The sequence below is a fragment of the Apodemus sylvaticus genome, chromosome 2 (assembly GCF_947179515.1).
Source record: "Apodemus sylvaticus chromosome 2, mApoSyl1.1, whole genome shotgun sequence".
Taxonomy (NCBI): Eukaryota; Metazoa; Chordata; class Mammalia; order Rodentia; family Muridae; genus Apodemus; species Apodemus sylvaticus.
In genome coordinates this window covers 169,878,432-169,899,437 of record NC_067473.1, presented here as the reverse complement: position 1 = coordinate 169,899,437, position 21,006 = coordinate 169,878,432, and the positions used below count along the sequence as shown (strand labels likewise).

At 37.6% G+C, this 21,006-nt stretch overlaps 1 protein-coding gene and 1 pseudogene across 1 annotated transcript; both read right to left on the bottom strand.

Moving 5' to 3' along the window:
- Positions 1-2,325: 2,325 nt before the first annotated feature.
- On the bottom strand, positions 2,326-3,272 carry LOC127677708 (taste receptor type 2 member 109-like; annotated as a pseudogene).
- Positions 3,273-18,401: 15,129 nt separating this feature from the next.
- LOC127677705 (taste receptor type 2 member 117-like) lies at positions 18,402-19,343 on the bottom strand. The gene has a single exon (XM_052172724.1). It carries the CDS (start codon positions 19,341-19,343, stop codon positions 18,402-18,404), a length of 942 nt encoding a protein of 313 aa, XP_052028684.1.
- Between the last annotated feature and the right edge of the window lie 1,663 nt (positions 19,344-21,006).

Below are 21,006 nucleotides of genomic sequence, written 5' to 3'. Positions count from 1 at the left end.
TTATAGCTCAATAATTGAAGAACATAGAACTTAGTTTACATGACTCCCATATATCTCCTGGTGTATATTGTAAATTGTACTTTTATCAGGAATAGAGGAAAGGCTATTAAATGTTTTCCTTCATTGTAGAGATTAAAGAATTAAGAGTCATATTCTCCATTAAGTGTCATTGATATGCATACTACACACACACACACACACACACACAGACACACACACATACATACACATACTGAGATTAACAGGGAATCTGTGACTTTTCCATCTTACCTTGAAAAAGTTTTGCATTTGGTAGGCAGAAATATCTGCTTTAACCAACAAGATACACAGTCTATACAATGTTCTGCCACCAAATCTAACTAGGGATGGCTTCTTATATTTTCTCTGAATTTGTGTGGTTTGTTACTCTCTATTGAAGGATGTTACTCTCACCCTGCATCCTTGTGCTCTGCTACTTCCTGGAGCAATCACCTAAAAACTAAAAGTGTTTATGTGTGAGAACACAGATAGAGTGAAGGCAGAGACACTTAAGGTTACTCTTAGGGTGTACCTCCAGAGTAAAACATTTTCTATTATGCATTTAATTCCTAAGGTTATCCATTTAATTCCCCAAACCTGGAAATATAAAAGATTTAACTTGGGGAAACTGCTTGTAAGAGATGTTCAGGTTTTTTATTTTTTTATTTCCAAAGTTCTGTTTCTCATTAAAATATATTGAAATGGTGCAATGAATGGATGCTAACTATACACATGTTTCAATGAATGAGTGAACATTTTGTGGGAGTATGAGTAAATACATAATAAATAAGGCCCAGAAATTTAACAAATTTAAGAATAAAAATATATCAGTTAAACTACCCGCAGTTACATCGAAAGGGTTACTTGGAAGGGAAGCTCAGGGTGTATGGGAAGGCAGCAAAAAAGAGATGGAGACCAAGATAACACCTGCTATTCAAGGACTCAAAGTTTAATGAAGAACTCCCAATATATATATAGCCAGTGGGAAAGAGCTGGAAGCTTCTCAGCAGAACTGGTTCAGTTGCTCCACAGGTGGCTAGTGTTTCTCAGGAAACTGCAGGTCCTTGATGAACAATGGGCTCACCTTTGAGTGCTCCACCCTAGGTGGAGGGGATTATGGCTAACACAGAAGTTCTCACTCAAAGGCTAGAAGAGGAACTTCACATATGGTCATTATCAAGTTCCTGCTGGGTGGCATGGCACCTCAATAAGGCTCTCAATGGAGAGTATAAGGAAATGTATAATAAATAAGGCCCAGAAATTAAAAAAAAAAATAAGAATAAAAATATGTCTGAACAAAGAACCTTTCATTTCTACTAAAATTCAAAACCATATACTGATGACTTAACTGCATTAAACCCTGGGTATCTCTCCAAGATCTATTGCACATGTATGATATTCTACAACTAATTCTATGAAACCATTTCATGAATTTATTTAATTTTATAGCATTTTAATGTCTACTGAACAATAAATTGTAAGACCAGGTATGAATTTGAATATTTGTTATTGATTGTTTATGGGTCACCAATAACATATTTCACATTATTATATTCACATGTAATATTAAAAATATAAAAATATAAATTTCAAAATAATAACTTAGAACTATAATAATCTCATACTTCTTATAGCTGTACATTAAAATAAGATATATTATATTACATTCAGTAAAATAATGTATTTTGTACCTAGAAATATAAATTACATATATATATAATATATATGTATAATATATATTATATATATAATAATATATATATAATATATATAATATATAAATTACATTGTCTTAATAATTTTGAAAGTATTTTAGAATTGTTGGTGAAATCATAACAAATATACAGAAACACAAATACAGCAGGCCAATGGTTCCAAAGAATTGGCACAAATAATTTTAAATTAAGCTCTGTATTTAATAAAATACCAGTATTTCCAGTACTTTATGATTTTATATTATACTATACATTTGTGTTCTTAAGTTTTATTCAAATATTTTATGTCAATAATATGGTTTTAATAATATGCTTTTATCACAGTTTCTTATTGATATTAACACATATGATAGGTCATAATTTAAAATCTCCCTGATTAGTGGTTGATATAAAATTCATATAATTTTGACACATTTATGTTTTAGTGGAATATAAACAGGTCCTTTTTGATATGTGTATTAAGAAATAAACTTGCACAAAGTTGCAAAATTAATAATAGCTTTAATTAGTGGTTGTTGCAAATAAAATATCAAATTCATGCAGTCAAAGTCAAAGAATATTTAAAAATTGAAAATGAAAACACAAAGAGATTTTATTCCACATAATTTGGTCCGCATTTAAACCACCACAACACAGAGAGTGAGGCTTGTCTCAGCTTCCTGTCTCCCAGAATCAAGACATATGAATGGAATGAAGGAAAATCTCTCTATATATATGACAAAAGAGAAGGAAAGGAGGTTTTTTCATTAATTTATGTTTCCAAAGTTGTAGTAACAGAGACAGGATGAAAATGAAGTACAGTAGGAGAAAGGCGATCGTGGTTTGCAAGGCTTTGAAGTGGACTATTGTGCTGGCATCCCTGCATCCTTGAATATTCTGCTGCATCTTCTTGTGATGAGTCCATAGGGAGAAGATGAGCAGGAGTAAAGTTGAGAAGGATAAAACAGAGGTGACAGCCCAGAAAATAATGTGAAGGCTTAACACCCGCCTTTCACAATTTGCATGGTAATAAGAGAAGCTGTACGATATGTTTATTTGATGATATTCATTTAAACACATGTTAATTTCCAAGTGAACTAGTAAAATATTTAACAAGTGGACTAGAGACACTAGAATTGTAACTGAAACTACTTTTTTAACTCACCACTTTTGATGGAGAAAAGGAGAGTTAGAAAGATTGACTATCTTGAGAAAATAAAAGACACTGAGGCAAGTAGCAAGCCAGATGCTGAAATGATTAGCTATAGTCCATAGATTACTAGCAAACTGCATCATTGTTCTAGTAGCTGCTGAATCTACATACAGTAAAGTAATCAGTAAACCTATCAGCATGAGCCAGAGCAGACAAATTTTGAAAGTTGCCAAAGTGGTGAGGATTTAATTAACTAATGACATCTTTTTTTTTCTCTTCACCCAAACTATGCAGTGCACCAAGACCATGAATCCATTTCCTATAATTCCAATTATTAATTCAATTAATAAAATTATTAGAAGTGTGCTCTGGGAGATATCAAATATTCCATTCAAAAAGTGCTCCATTTTATGAATTAGTTCTAAAGATTTACAAATATATTCATTTGAAGTGCAATTTTTAACATGCAGTTTTCAAGGTTTTTGATTATTTCTGAGTTGATTCTCATAAAATTATTTATGCATAACTCTCACACACACACTAATAGAGGAACCAAATGGAGATCTTACAGTGATGGTGTCTGAAGCTCTTTCCATGAGAATGCATTTTTTTCACACAGCACAGGATAATCAGACCAGAAGTGCTTTGATCACACACAGCTCTTGTAGTATTTTCTAGACAATGGTAAAGGAAAGATTAGAAACTTATATGTTTTTGTGCAAATGAAATCACATGAGTTTCATCACTTACCTCTTTTTGCTTCAATCTATGTATTTTCATATGACTTTTTCTCTTCTGTGGAAGAAACTTAGAAATTACCAAGTATATAAAACAAACAAAATTTAAACAAATATGGGAATCTCTTAGCCATAAGGCTTCACAATTTATAAGTGCAGAACAGTTTCATGAGGATCTTTCTTTTTTTCTTTCTTTTTTTTTTTTCTGAGACAATGTTTCTCTGTATAGCCCCAGCTGTCCTGGAACTTACTCTTGTCAACCAGGCTGGCCTCGAACTCAGAAATTCGCCTGCCTCTGCCTCCTAGAGTACTGGGATTATAGGTGTGTACTACCACTGTCCGGCTTCATGAGGATCTTTATTTTTATTTTTATAACCTTATCTTATTATTTATTTATTTATTTATTTATTTATTTATTTATATTCGATATATTCTTTACTTACATTTCAAATGATTTCCCCTTTCCTGGATCTCCCCTCCCTGAAAGTCCCATAAGCCCTGTTCCCTCCCCCTGTTCCCCAGTCTACCCCTTCCCACTTCCCTTTCCTGGTATTCCCCTACACCTCTGTACTGAGCCTTTCCAGGACCAGGGTCCTCTCCTTCCTTCTTCTTGGGCATCATTTGATGTGTGAATTGTGTCTTGGGTATTCCAAGCTTCTAGGCTAATATTCACTTATCACTGACTGCATAACATGAGTATTCATTTGTGATTGGGTTACCACACTTACAATGATATTCTCCAGTTTCTTCCATTTGTCTAAGAATTTCATGAAGTCACTGTTTTTAATGGCTGAATAGTACTCCATTGTTTATATATACCACATTTTCTATATGCATTCTTCTGTAGAAGAAAATCTGGCTTCTTTCGAGCTTCTGGCTATTATAAATAGGGCTGCTATGAACATAGCGGAGCATGCATACTTATTACATGCTGGGGAATCCTCTGGGTATATGCCCAGGAGTGGTATAGCAGGGTCCTCCAGAAGTGTCATGCCAAGTTTTCTGAGGAACTGCCAGACTGATTTCCAGAGTGGCTGTACCAGCTTGCAACCCCACCAGCAGTGGAAGAGTGTTCCTCTTTCTCCACATCCTCACCAGCACCTGTTTTTCCTGAGTTTTTGATCTTAGCCATTTTTACTGGTTTGATGTGAAACCTCAGGGTTGTTTTGATTTGCATTTCCCTGATAACGAATGATCTTAAACATTTCTTTAGGTGCTTCTCTGCCATTGATATTCCTCAAGTGAAAATTCTTTGTTTAGTGTGTACCCCAATTTTTAATGGGGTTATTTGGCTCTCTAGAGTTTACGTTATTGAGTTCTTTGCACATCTGAGATACATGTTCTCTGTCAGTTATAGGGTTGGTAAAGATCTTTTCCCAGGTTGCTGTTTTGTCCTTTTGACAATGTCCTTTGCCTTACAGAAATTCAGTAATTTTATGAGGTCTCATTTGTCAATTCTTGATCTTAGAGCATAAGCTATTGGTGTTCTCTTTAGGAAATTTTCCCCTGTGCCCATGTCCTCAAGGGTCTTCCCCAATTTCTTTTCTATTAGTTTCAGTGTGTCTGGTTTTATGTGGATGCCCTTGATTCACTTGGACTTGAGGGTAGTCCAAGGAGATAAGAAGATTTGCATTCTTCTGCATGCTGACCTCCACTTGAACCAACACCATTTGTTGAAAAGGCTATTTTTTCCCCACTGGATGTTTATAGCTCCTTTGTCAAAGATCAAGTGACCATAGATGTGTGCGTTCATTTATGGGTCTTCAATTCTATTCCATTGATCTACTTGCCTGTCACTGCACCAATACCATGCGGTATCCATGACCTCAAGCAGTACTACAGAGCAACTGTGTTAAAAACTGAACAGTATTAGTTTTGAGGATCTTTACTCTTCCAATATAAAGTAGTAAAACTATATTTGCTCATTATCTCATTTGCATACATAAATCTTGTACAATGTTCACCTGCAAGTATGTATTTATTGAGATTCAAATCATTTTTAAAAATTTTCTATAATATATCTATATTGGGCAATATTATTGTGCACATAGATCAGTCATGTTCAATATTGTCCAAGTTGGTCAGGCCATGCTTATTATGAGCTTTCCATGTAACCTTATGTAATAGAACTACTCTATATATGAATGTAAGAGGGGAAACTCTATTTGTTCTGTGAACACTTAATAAAGAAGATTAGCTCACCCAAAATGTAAGTTACCTCTTTATTCCTGGCCATTGCTTTAATGGTAAAATAGATTCTTCTATTATCAGCAAACACCATTAGACTCTATCTACCTCTCCCTTAAAAGTACGTACAGTATCTGCACTGTAAATGCTGTGATTATCACAAAAGCTGAAGCAGGATGTCAGACTTGCTGGGAAACATGAAGAAAGTATACTTTGATAGAGTCCTAAGCCAGTATGTAAAGAGCAATACAGAATGTAATTTGTCAAATTAAGGGATGGTTGCCAATTATAGTGTATAAATATAAATAACATGCAGTGATTTAAAGTGTCTAATAATACTTTCAGTCCATGAAGCAATACTGTGGAATATATATTTGTATGTATATTTGAATGTATATGTTTGAAGACTCAGAAATATTCATCTTTTGGTGGTAAGTTCCATGAAGAAGGCATATCAGACTGGTGTGGGACATATTAGGGAAAATATCTAAGAATAGAAAAACACACAAACCTTCAGTGTAGAGGCAAGATATTCCCTGTGGCTTGCCTCCTTCCAGGTAGCAAAATGAGTTCAAGTATAAAGAGAAACAAACAGAAAAAGAACAAGTGGTGGAGCTGAGTGGAATGCATACTGATAGTGAGACTTCATGGGCTCTCAGGAAAGCTTCAGGACTTGATTTTCCAGCAAAAATTATAAATCACCTGTATAGAGTTCTTCCTGATAACTTTTAATCATCAAAGTTTAACCTAGACAAACAACAGATCTTGGGGAGACTGTCTTTTTATAAAAGTAGAGAATGGCACACAGCATTATTCTAACATTTCATCAACAAAATAAAATTAAAAGTCAGCTTGGAATTTTCAAAATTCCAATGCAGTGGTGGAAAGTGGAAATGATACACTTTACTGTTTGTTAAGTGCAGTAAAGTGGAAATGATACACTTTGCTGTTTGTCAATTATTTGTCAATATACCAGAACTTTCTTAAAATGTAAGTACGTCAGAGCAAATTGCACTCATCTATTCCAAATCCAGTGTTAATGTACCTGTTTTATCTTTAATTAATTCTATATTAATTTAATTTTCATTTATGATCAGTTGAAGTACTGATTACACAAAATGTATTCTTTTTGCTTAAAGTTATCCTGTTGGGGGAGTGTTTTGTTTTAAGGACATAAAAAAAAAATAAATACTTCAGAAGAGAGAGCTCATGATGTGTTTTTATCAGTAAATATCAAATAATACATACATAATAGAACAAAACAAATTGCTTTTATTTTATAAACTTTATCCAAGTATTTTACATATAGCCTTGATGATCTTTAAAAAAAGTTCTACATTTGAGCAATGCCAAAAACATGATTAATAAGAAAAAAGTATAGGTAAACTTATCCCCTGTCATGGGTTAGACCCCAGTCTAGAGGGAAACTCTATATATAATTTTTCCTGTGCACCTTGGTGAAGAGGTCAACTAATTAAGAACTGTTAGAAAATTCCAACTGGCCTCAAAATAGCCTAGGCACCCCTCCCCTCCTGGAAAAGAGAGGTCATTAAGCACATAGGCACCCCTCCCCTCCAGAGGTTGGAGGCTGATTACATTCCTTGGAAAGATCACAGGGGGACTGACCACTGGCCACTTGCAGATAAGGAAAGCACTTGCTGCCTCATTCCCTAAGGACCAGTCATTTTAAAATCATACTCTTTTGCCAATCACACTATGCCTAATGGCTGTTGCTCTTTTGTATCCATGAAAAATGCATAAAAACTGGCTGAATAGGCTGCCTAGGGTTACTTCTCTTTCAGATGCAGGACAGCACCAGTGCACTTGAACAATAAACTCCTCTTGCTTTTGCATTTAACTCTGGCTCCATGTGGTCCATTCAGGGGTCCCTGGTAAACTAAGGCTCGTCAGACTCTTACATTTGATGACTTTGTTCTCCTGAAGAAGTCAAAACAAATTTTGGATAGCTGACTTTAGAGAAAGCTACTGCAGTAATTCTCATGAGCTCAGAACAGGAAGGTAAAATATCCCCATGTAGTTCTCTAATATCAAATACCAATACTTGCTGAAGGATGATTAAGGATTCAGTGAAGGAGTCAGTGAACATGGACATGGTATAGAATAGAGTTTATTCAGAATAGGGGATGGGAGTTAGTGGGAGAGAGAGAGAGAGAGAGAGAGAGAGAGAGAGAGAGAGAGAGAGAGAGAGAGAGAGAGAGAGAGGAGGCCGGCCATGACCACATGGAGGGGGGGGGAAGAGCCCCAGGGGCAGAGAGGTGAGAGTATGTGGGAGAGTGGTGAGCAAAGAAAGAGAGGAGGGGCAAGTAGCCCCTCTTATAGTGGGCCAGATCTCTGGGGCGGGGCATACCTGGCTATTGCCAGGTAGGTGTGGGGTGGAGCTTACACAAAACCCCAACAGTCCCCAATGTTTGGTTTATTAATAAAAGAAAAAGAAAAAAGAAAAGAAGTGACGGCGTATACGGCGAAGCAGGAATAGGGTCGTTGTTGTGATCTGGCTGCTTCATGCTGACATTGGGGCGGCGTGTCTCTGGAGAACCTAGAGAAAGGGGTATGGGGGGTGATTGTCCAGTCTCAGGAGGACTGGCTGCTTCTTTGCTGTCCAGGATTTGTAGAGCCATTTGAAGATAGGTCAGGAGAACAGGTTCAGTAGAAGCTGTCTGCGTCTGGAGAAGCTGAGAGGAGATTGGAGCATCTGAAGGTTGCTTCTCTGGAGCTGTCCTGGATATGGCAAAGGCCTGGACTTAACAAGATGTTGTAACACATTAGTATAGTTAGGGAATAAGACTAAGTACATTTGGGAGAAAGGAAAATTTTTTAAGATGTACAATTGAAACCCAGAGGAATCCCACCCTTTGGAAAGGTAGTAAAGTGGGAACTTGGGCAGATGTACTTATCTGGATGGAGCCTACTTGGTCCATGAGCAGTAGATCTGGGTAGGTTTCCTGTAGCTAACAAGTTTATTAAAGAGATAACAACATGAGTTAACCACATGAACAGTCTTTAAGATGAGCCTTTGTGGATCAGAAGGAATAGAATTGAAGGTTGGGAAAGTGACAGAGCAAGGAGAGGAGATATGAAGCATTTAATGGAAACAGAGTTTAGGTAAGGAGATAACGGTCTAGCTGTCAATGTAGTCAGAAGTCTGAGGAATAAACAATAACTTATCAGTTATATTATTAAAGAATGACAGATTCCAGTGGCCAGCAGTTCTTTGTGGTCTCTGGTCTCCATGGCAGCTTTGGCTGTCAGTTTGGCTTTTAAGCACAGAAGATGCACGGCTTTTCTCTGTGGAATGGATACCCATGACATGAGAAATGGCTTACCTTTGTTTAGCTAAGTCATTTGACTCAAGGTATCCAGTTTTGTCCACTGCACTTTCAGGCAGCATCCTGTGGTGGTGTCCATCTTTCTTCTGAGACATCCTGTGGCGGTGTCCATCTTTCTTCTGAGACCTCCTGGGAGAAGCTGTCAGGCCTTTGGGAATTCTGTCTGTCTTAAATCTAATAACAAACTTCTGACAAGATTGAGCGCAAGATAGGAGAGAAATAGTTAAAGAGAGACTAGGAATGGAAATCTTAAGTAGCTTTGACAGGTTGTATAGGTAGAGGAAAGTATATTGCCTTGGTTGGTAAAGATGCTAGGATCACAGAAAGAAAGCTGGCAGCAATGGATAAAATTGTGTCTAGGCAGATTTAGGCTTGTTAACATCAACTTGAGCACACAGCCTATAGGAGCAAATGAGCTAAGGGTGTGGGAACACAGATGGGGAACAGGCAGGGCAAAGAGAAGGCTTAGACCGGAGACAGATAAAAGCTTGAATATATAGGATTTGGTCCCATTTACCGGATTGCTCACAGTATGTATTAAGATCCCTTAAAACAATTAGATCTTGGGTGCCATTAGGTGGCCATTTTGAATTATTGCCTGGCTTATATTGAGTCCAGACCTTATTGTAGAGGTTTATTAGTTTAGAGACTTGAGATTTTCCAGGAGGCATCACAGTAGGGTGCCTGGAGGTATCGGCGAAGACGCTATTACCCATCAGGTGGGTGGGGCATTGTTATTACACAATCGGTGTCCTGAAGAGTGTATAACAAAGAACGGCAGCTAAGCCAGAGGGTCCGGACCGTCGTGCGGACTCCTGGGAGCTGAGGCAAAAAGCCGGAAGAAGTAACCTGCCTGGGCCCAGGGTTTCAGAGAACGGCTGGAAGCCAATGGGGGAAGACTCAGGATTACTTCTGGAGCGGAAGACACCTGGGGTTATGAGCGTCGTAAAACGAATGTTAGCCAAGCAGCACCTAGGTCCAGCAAGGACTGGCCACATCCCTTCTGAACTTAAGAAACAGTCCAGCCAACCGAAAGACCTTACCTTTTTAGGCCGATGGTGTTTGCTAAGGAAGTGCAATCCGATATCAGGGAACGTGGAAGTCAGTGTGGGCTGTTTGGCTGTGGGACCCGGTTCCCCCAACCTTGCTTCACCTGCCTGTGCGTGGCTGCAAGACCAGTCATGGACTGCCTAGGACATTGGGAGACCACGCAGTGTAGAAGAGGAAGGACAGGGTGATAGGGAGAAGCTGTAGAACTGTGAAAGAATCGGGTAATAGAATTGATGGGGACGTGGGCTGTGGCTAGACTTTTGTAGGTAAAGGCCCTAGAAATCTGCACTGTAGCCAGCAGAGTGGGACAGTATGGTGGTGGGGGGTGGGGCGCAGCCACTGGAAAGGGTGTAGGCTTGCTGCGGCGAGGAGGCAGCATCGCTCTGCAGGGATGGAGTGCAGCCGATTCTGAGAGCCTGGAGACCGCGCCATGTGTAACAGTTGTGTTACCAGAACCTGGTTTGGCTCTGATGGTAGACTGTCAGCGAGAAAACTGTAGCAGGGAAAGTTAGTACGGGCTTGCTGCGGCGGTCTCTGAGAGCCGAGGAGGCATCAGTGATCGCGCATATGCAGGGCGGAACTTCCTGTCAGCAGCGGAAGTAGGAAGTTAGGTAGCACAGTGGTTGGGAAAGTTTGTTTCGTATCCTAGCAATGACACGGGAGGGGCAGACCTGCCCAGAAGCTGTGGTGGTGGCTTCGGCAGCAGTTCTGGAGCGGGAGGCGTCTGGCGTGGGATGCGCGGAGGGGGTGGTGGGGGTGGTGGTGGTGGTGGCGGCGGCAGTGGCTTACACAGCAGTTCTGGAGCTGGAGGGGGTCTGGCGTGGGCCACGGGCTGCGGGGCTCGCGGCAGGGGTGGTGGTGTGGGGGTGGGGCCAGCGGGGGACCGCCGGCCGCACTTCCACCATGGCAGTGCGCCGCGACCAGCTCCGGGACGGCTGGGAAGGCCCGGCGGGGAAGGTGGTGGCGGGGCAGAGACAGAGGTGGCGGCTTCCGCAGCAGTTGAGGCCCCCGGGAGCAACCGCTACTGTGGCCAGCACACCATGAGTCCCACGGGCCGCCAAGCCTGCGCGCCGGAAAACAAGGAAACCAGTAATAAGATTTAGCAGAGCCTGGTGGTGGCACTCGCTGTGCGGGGCATTGCTGCTGCACCTGAGTTCCACCGGGAAAGAGAGAGGGAACAGAACACCTTGATCCTGTAGGGAACCGAGGGAAGTGTCAGACTTACCCATTGGTGGAAGAGGCTTAATATCCCAGGTGTTTCTCGTATCCGGGCCAACAGCACCAATGAAGGATGATGAAGTATGCAGCAGGATGATGAAGTAGGGGGAATATAGGTTGTTAGGTGAGTGTGGCTAGGCGGCGTGGGGGAAGGTGTCCTGGCGGGCCCCTGCCTGGGCACCTCTGCCCCTAAGGGACCACACACACACAGACATGGTATAGAATAGAGTTTATTCAGAATAGGGGATGGGAGTTAGTGGGAGAGAGAGAGAGAGAGAGAGAGAGAGAGAGAGAGAGAGAGAGAGAGAGTGGAGGCTGGCCATGACCACGTGGGGGGGGGGAAGAGCCCCAGGGGCAGAGAGGTGAGAGTATGTGGGAGAGTGGTGAGCAAAGAGAGAGAGGAGGGGCAAGTAGCCCCTCTTATAGTGGGCCAGATCTCTGGGGCGGGGCATACCTGGCTATTGCCAGGTAGGTGTGGGGTGGAGCTTACACAAAACCCCAACACTTGCTTCCTGAAATTGTCTGACTTTGTCTACTCATTCAACTCCCTGAATTTATCCTTATCCTCTAGTGCCGCAGTCCAAGCTCAGCTGCAGGATAACCAGGATCCTTTTGGTCCAGGAAGGCACAGGTACAGTGAAAAAGACACACAGACACCGAGATGGTTTTGGCATCTGAGTGTATTATTTTGGGTATCCCCTACTCCAGTTAAGTTAACATTTCACATTAAGCATCACATTCATCGGTCAAAGCTTCAGTTTTCTCAGGCAGTATAGGGTGTTTGTCCATTGTCTGGTTGGCCAAACTGCTTCTTCATCGTGGCCCTGCTCTTGTGCTAGCCCAGGAGCTGGGGAAAGATGGCTCGTGTGCCTAACCTCCAGACCGAAGATGGCGGCATTGCAGAGGTTGGCAAACCACCTGACCCGTGCTGTCCTCCCAAGATCACCTCCACCTAGTCCATCTGCCGCATTCTTCTCTGTGCCATGCCCAGGGCCACCATAGACACCTGGCAATCAGCTCCAGCTGCAGCCCCTAGCCCCAGCCCAGTGAACTAACCTGGGATTCTCTCTGAGTAAAAAGTATAAACTGTATCCTGAATCACACATGGATAAGCTAAAAATGTTGTTTTGGTCAAAGACCAAAAACCCCATGGTAGGGTCTGCAAGTGTCTTTAACAGACACTGGATCTTTCTATCCAGGTAAGCCTGGGTGGAGACAGCCTGTCTGTTTAACAAAGAAGGTTAAGAGTTAAAGGTGGAACAGGATTAGTTAGTTTAACAAACAAGGTCAAGAGTTAAAGGTGGAACAGGATTAGCTTGTCCCTGAGGTATCCAATTCAGTTGCAAATTAGCAACTCAAAAGACAGAAAGCCTGGCCTCTGAGGTAGGGGAGGTAGCTTTGAGCTTTGCAGCAACTCAAATGTAAATTATTTCTAGCTTGCCCAACACCCACCTGCTCAGCCAGGGCATTGTATGAGGTTCCTCAAAAGTAAATATCTTCTAATCTGAGCCTGTTTCAAATCCACCTGTCCTGCAAGGGTGACTAAAAAACAAAGGGAACCTGTAGTTTTAGGATTCCTGGAAAATTCTACTCCATGCTATTAATGCTTTTTGTACCATATTTGGACCCATACTTCATATATATCCTGTTGGGAGGTAAATGTAATTAAATAAACAATTGGAGCAAAGCCTTGCAGAATTTTTTGGCTACAAGATGGATTCTTTTTTTCTTTCTTTTTTTCTTTCTTTTTTTTTTTTTTTTACATTTTCTTTTATTCGATATAATTTATTTACATTTCAAATGATTTCCCCTTTTCTAGCCCCCCACTCCCCGAAAGTCCCGTAAGCCCCCTTCTCTTCCCCTGTCCTCCCACCCACCCCTTCCCACTTCCCCGTTCTGGTTTTGCCGAATACTGCTTCACTGAGTCTTTCCAGAACAAGGGGCCACTCCTCCTTTCTTCTTGTACTTCAGTTGATGTGTGGATTATGTTTTGGGTATTCCAGTTTTCTAGGTTAATATCCACTTATTAGTGAGTGCATACCATGATTCACCTTTTGAGTCTGGGTTACCTAACTTAGTATGATGTTCTCTAGCTCCATCCATTTGCCTAAGAATTTCATGAATTCGTTGTTTCTAATGGCTGAATAGTACTCCATTGTGTAGATATACCACATTTTTTGCATCCACTCTTCTGTTGAGGGATACCTGGGTTCTTTCCAGCATCTGGCAATTATAAATAGGGCTGCTATGAACATAGTAGAGCATGTATCCTTATTACATGGTGGGGAATCCTCTGGGTATATGCCCAGGAGTGGTATAGCAGGATCTTCTGGAAGTGAGGTGCCCAGGTTTCGGAGGAACCGCCAGACTGATTTCCAGAGTGGTTGTACCAATTTGCAACCCCACCAGCAGTGGAGGAGTGTTCCTCTTTCTCCACACCCTCTCCAACACCTGCTGTCTCCTGAATTTTTAATCTTAGCCATTCTGACTGGTGTAAGATGAAATCTCAGGGTTGTTTTGATTTGTTTTCATTGTGTATTCTGACATTCTGGGAGTGAGTATTTGCTTTGTAGATAGAATGTAGTTAAGGAGAACAAAGGTATATAAAGAAAAAGGAAAACCCAAAAAGAACAAAAAGTGATCATTTCAAGTAATTTTTTGCAAAGGTAAAAGTAAAGGAAATTTTTTCTTTTAAAATAATATTTGCTAAACGTAGACAGTTTTGGCAATTTCTGATTACTACTCTCTCTCTCTCTCCCCTCTTCTCTTCTCTTCTCTCTCTCTCTCTCTCTCTCTCTCTCTCTCTCTCTCTCTCTTTCTCTCTCTCTGTTCTTTCTCAATCTTTTCTTCTTGCCAGGAGCCTCATGTCCTTGGGAGGATAGTGGCAAGGGTGCAAGGTCGAATTCTGGTGATGGCTTTTATTTCTGAGGGTTTCAGAACTTTCTAGTTGTCAAACTATACTGAATTGATGATGATAACTTCTAAAATAAAAATTCTAAAAATATTTCTTCCTCTTTATGCTGGCTAGGGTGATTAACAATTGTAGCCTAACAGCAAAAATCAAAGTGGTCATTGTTCTATCTCAGCATAAAGCGCACTGTTCTAACTTTCAGCCTGCTAGACAGAAGTCTCAGGAAGAAAAAGGAATACTTAGAAAACGTATTATAGCAGTTGTTACTAAAATGTAAAAAGTTTCCTATGAAAGCTATCTAAGGGGAAAAGCAGAAAGATCATAACCTGGGAAAAGCAAAAAAATCTTCTCCAAGTTGGGAAAGGCAAAAAAAAAAAAAAAAAGAAAGAAAAGAAAAAAGAAAGAAAAAAAAAGAAAAGAAAAAAAAATACTTGCCTTCTTCTTCTCATCTGTTTTTCCTCAGTATTATACATCTTTCAGAATGCATGATCTCATATTTAAAAATCATCACAAGTCCACACAAAAAATCAAATCATACATTGTAATAGAAGTTTACAACAGAGAATGTTCACATAGATATCCATCAGGAGTGATTATGGCTAAATATCCATTACCTGTCATCGCTCTACCAGTTCACTGAAGGCTTTAAACTATACATTATTAGTGACGTTTTGTATAGATAAACCCAGTTAATATTTCATCTTCTGTCCTAGTACGTATGACAGTCATTAATCCCTTTTTATGATCTTTGGTTAATTGTCTTATAGCCTCTTAGAATTCACTCTGAGTAGGAGAAAGTCTGGTTGCTATCTAAGAGCAAATAACTGGTGACACTTGGGAGACTGGTAGAGTTGTTCTCATTGTAGTTATGACAATCAGAAAAGGACCAATTAGAAGTCCCACTAAAAGGAGATGAATAATCATTCCTAAAATGACATAATTTTATGAATTCTTATATAATCATCATTAAGAAATAAGAAATCACTGCTTTGTCTGAATACCCTCACTACAAGGCAGTGCTTCTTCATAGATCCACAGAGATCTGCTCCAAAGGTTTGGGCTATTACTTAGTGATTGTTTTATATATATTTAATTATAATAGGAGCACATATTAATAGCAGGAATCTTTCCCAAAATGAATTCTCTTATGGCCTTGCCCAGTAACTGTGATTCTGTTGCTGATTGTATAATAATCTGAAGCAAACAATCTCAGGAAGATCCCCCACTAGTATTCAGCTTGTCTTATTATGGCTCCTGGCATCATCCTGTCTCTTCTATTTACCATCATGCTCATTTTAACAACTTGGTTGAGTGGCATGATGTGGAATTACAACATGAATAACTCCTTTTGTTTAGTCTGTTGAGCCTAGTCTAATAAGAGCTGAGTCTAATTCTGTGGCAAATTGGCAGATTTATTGTATTGCTGTTTCCTTTAGATTGAATTCCACCAACCCCCAAGAGGGATGAGAGAAGCTCATAATACTGGTAGACTAAGAATTTACTAGGTTACTAATAGTCCTAAAATGCACAAGGCACAAGTCTTTTTTTCCAGGCTTGTTTGAGCAACAACAACCTCCGGAGAAAGAAGACATTTTTAACTTCTAAGTGCTGACAGTTGCTAGGATAGATTCCTTATAGATGCAGCTGTAATATACCCATGTCCATGTAAGTAATTAACTTCATACCTGTCCTCCCATAAGGAAGTCAAAAAACTCAATGGTTTAATAAGATGGACATGGATGAAATAATTTCTTTGGTATGTCATTAGTGTTTTATCTGCGATAAAGGAATACATCGCAGTACAACTTTCTGTAAATGTTGTTTTATAATGACTTATTAATTGAGAAAAACTATTTTCATTGTACATGAACAACCCTCTAACTACTTGTGTGTGACCAGTGAAGCTATCAAATTCAGAAGTATAAAATATTGTTCACCTTCATAATTGCATCTTTATGTAAATTCATTATTCTTTGACAATTACAATTCTTCTCTTAATTTCATAATTCTTTTATCATTTTTATTTTATAGATTAGAGTATAAAAAGTATCACCATTAATCTATGAAAGATAAAAATATGAGGTAAAGAGGAAAACACGAAATATTTGTAAAAAAATGTATTCTATTTAATTTATAGTAAATTCCAATTTGCTCTAACAGAATAATCTCCAGCAGAGTTACTATCTATAATCACTGGATGCAATAAAAACATCCTCTATATAAAATATCTCTACAAATAACAGTATGAGCAGATTTTTAACATATTTTAAAAAGTTACAAAGATACTTTATCAGATAATAGATATTCTGATCCTGAACTCTGTCTTTAATTCCCTCACATTAGTATGTTGGCAGGTGTTAGAAAATAAGTCACTTCACAACATGGAAATATAAATCACATAGAGTATTATAGCTCAATAAACTAATCACTGATTATATTTTAACATACAATTTCAACTTGATATTATCAAAAGTTTCATTTATTGTTTAACATTAATCTAAAGTCTTAAATAAAAATGCAGACATTAATTGATGACAAAATCACACAGAAATAATCACTGTTATATATTAATTATTGGTTAGGTTTATGTTGAGTCTTTCTAAGTAGCCTAAAGTGAAATGGATGTTACTGCCCAGCTAAGTTGCCCTTGAATTCTACTTTTTCATTATCTCTGCCTTTCAAGTGTTGGGATACAGCCATGTACTATCAAACCTGACAGCTATTGAATACCTTTCCTTACATTGTTTACTTTATCAAACACAATTATATTTGTATATTTTGTATATTTTGAGTGAGAATAATATTACTCCATAAGTTGTAAACCTGGATAAGAAGTCTTAAAATTTTAGAATATTAATAGAAAACCTTAAAAAAGAAAACAGGCTTAATAGAGACTACAACATTACTCAGCAGTGTATGTAAGAGATGTTAAATTTATTTATTTCAGAGCTTCTGTTTCTCCTTAAAATATGTCCAAATAGCACAATGAATAGATATTAACTATAAACATTTTTTCAATAAATGAGGGCATACTTTGTGGGAGTATGAAAATGTATATTATAAATTTGACAGACATTTTCAATAGTAAAATTATAACTGAACAAAGAACTCTACATCTTTAATAAAATTAGAATCATGCCACACTGAATCTATAACTGCATAAAATACTGGGCATCTCAATAAGATCTACTGCCTATATATCATATTGTAAAACTAACTATTTGACATTATTTTATAAATACATTTACTTTTATAGGTTAAATTTTAATATACAACAAATATTAAGAACAGGTGTATATATATGAAGATTTATTTTGAATTGTATGTGGTTTATCAATATGATATTATGGGTCATAATAGCACATAAATTAAAAGATAATGTTTCAAATTAATATTTTATATCTATCATAAGCATTTATTTCTTATAATGATAGATTAAATAAAAGAGATTATAGTATGTTCCCTAAATGAACATACAATACACCTAGAATTGTTACTTATATTGTCTTAATAAATATGAAAGTATTTTAGAATGGCTGATAATGAAACTAATAAAAAATATATATTACTCAAACACAGGAGCCTCATGTCGCCAAAGAACTGACAAAAATGATTATAACTTGAGCTTTATATTTAATAAACTATGTTTATTCCAACCTGTTTATAATTGTATAAATTACTCATTTCATTCCTAAAGTTTTATTCATATATTTTATATTATAGGGTTTCAATTATATGCTTTTATCACAGTTTGTTATGGATATTAAAACACATACATTATAATCCATTACTCAAAAACTCCAAAGATAGATGGTTGATAGAAAATTTGTAAAATTTTGATATATTTATGTTTAGTGAGTTACAATGAAGTCCTTTTTTGATATGTATATTAAGAAATAACTTTGTTCACAACTAGCTAAATTAGTAACTGCTTTAATTAATGATAATTGCAAACAGAAATCAGATTTATGCAGTAAATTCATAGGGTATTTAATGTAACAATAAAAAATACAAAAGACATTTGTATTGGTTAATTTTGTCTAGAGTGTAGAACATAATTTATAGTGTTTTAGAGATCTAAAGTTTCTACATAATTGGCCTACAATTCAGATGCCATAATACAGAGAGACAGGCCTGTCTCAGCTTCATGTCACCTAGAATAAGAATATATGAATGGAATGATGGAAAAGCTACATATACCACCTGGCAAAATACAATGAAAAGATTTTTCTTCACTAATTTATATTTACAAATTTGCACTAAGACAGACAATATAAAAATGCTATATAGCATGAAAAATGCAATCACAGATTGTAATGCTTTGAAGTGGGCCATGTTTCTGGCATCTGCGTATCCTTGAACATGCTGCTGCATCTTCTTGTGATGTGTCCAAAGGGAGAAGATGAGCAGGAGAAAAGTTGACAGGGTCAAAACATAGGGGACAGACAGGAAAATAAAGTGAAGGCTTAACAACTGCCTGTGACAGTTCGCATAGTAATGAGAACTGAAGCTGCATGATATGTTTCTTTGATATTCATTTATACATATGTTAATTTTCACGTTCATTAGTAAAATACTTAAAATCAGGAGGACCAGTGACACCAGCAATATTACTGAAACTACTTTTTCAACTCTCCACTTTAGATAAAGAAAAAGAGAGTTAAAAAAATTGGATATCTTGAGAAAATAAAGGACACTGAGGCATGTAGCAAGCCAGATGCTGAAATGGTTGACTATAAGCCAAACAATATTCATGACATGCATAATATTTGAAGTAATAAGTAAATCGGCATATGAAAAGGAGATGACTAAATTTATAAGTAATAAACTGAGTTGAAAAATTCTGGATATTGCCAAAGCACTGAGGATTTGATTAACTAATGACATTTTCTTTCTCTTAACCCAGTCCATACAGTGCACCAAGGCCATGAACCCATTTCCTATAATTCCAATTATTAATTCTACAATTAAAATGATTGAAAGTGTGCTGTGGGAGATAACAATTGTTGTCTTTAAAAAAAGCTGCATTTTATATATGCAGTATAAAGTTTTGCTCACATATTCATTTGGAATATAATTTTTAAAAATTCTGTTTAGACAATTTTTGAAAATTTTTGATTTGGTTCTCACAATATGCTTTTTTTTCTCTTAACTCTTCCATACCCATTAAAAGAGGATCAAACATGCAGGTTTGAGAGTGACAGTCTGAATCTTCTTCCATGAAAATGTGTCTTCTCACAGAGCTCAGGAGTGCCAGAGCAGAACTTCTTTGCTCACACACAGCTCCTGTAGTGTTTTCTGGATGATGATAAAGGGAATGTTGGAAACTAACAAGCTTGCATGAAAAATGAAACCAATTAATTTCATTACTTACCTATATTTGTGCTAATCTATGTATTTTTTCATGGCTGTGTTCTGTGCAAGACACTTTTAGAAATTCTCAAACCTTTGAAAAACAACCAATTATTAACACATATGGGATTTTATTAGCTATAAGGCTTTAATTACTGCAAATTTCAAAGACCTTGCCATATGATGTTCTTAACTCTCACATTCTATTCTGTTTGACAGTGTCATGAAGACCTTTAATCTTCCCATGATAAGTAGTAAATGTAATATTGCCCTATTATCTCACATGCATAAATAAGTATGTACAATGCTTACACATAATGACATATTTATTGAGATTTAAATCATTTTAAAATTTTTCTATAATGTATACACATTGGTCAATATTGATTGTACAGATAGGTCATGCTTAGTATTATACAAGTTGGTCAGGTCATGCTTTTGATATGCTTTTGTGCCTGATGTAATAGGTCTTCTCTATTCCTGAAATTAAGTTGGAAAATTCTTAATTTCCTCCAGTACGTGCATTGTAAATGTAAGTAATTGCCATAAAAGCAGATGACCGATGTCATAGATGCTGGGAAAACTGAAGAATGAGCAATTTGATACACTGATAATTCGTTATCTACAGAGAAGTAAAGGACTTCATGAACTAAATTTAGTAATGGTTTCCAAATATAGAGTTGATGGCAGTGATTTAGAATTTTTGATAATAGTATATTCACTCCTTGAAGAAATACTGAGCAAAGGAGGTAAATAATTTAATGACTCCGAATTAGAGACTAGAGTGATGGCTCAGCAGTAAAGAGCACTGACTGCTTTTCCAGAGGTCCTGATTCCAATTTCCAGCAACCACATAGTAGCTCGAAACCATCTGTAATGGGATCTGATGAACTCTTCTGGGTATGTGTCTGAAGACAGCTACAGTGTACTCATATAAATAAAAATAAATAAAAATTTTTTAAATGACTGAATTATTTACCATTTGCATGGTAAAAAACATCCATGTCAATAGCATGTTGGTAACAGGTTGGTGTGGCAGATATCAAGGAAACATTTAAGAATGAATAAACACACATACCTTCAGTGTAGAGAAAGGATGTTTCTTGTGGCTTGCCTCTTTCCAGATAGTAAAATGAGCTCAAGTTTGAAGAGAAACAAACAGAAACAGGATAATGGGTGGAGCACTGTGGAGTGGATACTGATAGAGAGACTTTATGGGCTTTAAAGAAAGCCTTAGAACTTGGATTTACAGCAAGCAAACTCATATGCAAGGAACTCTTCTTAATAAATCTCATTCTGATTTGGATTCATCATAGTTTCTACCTGACCAGCAAAAGAT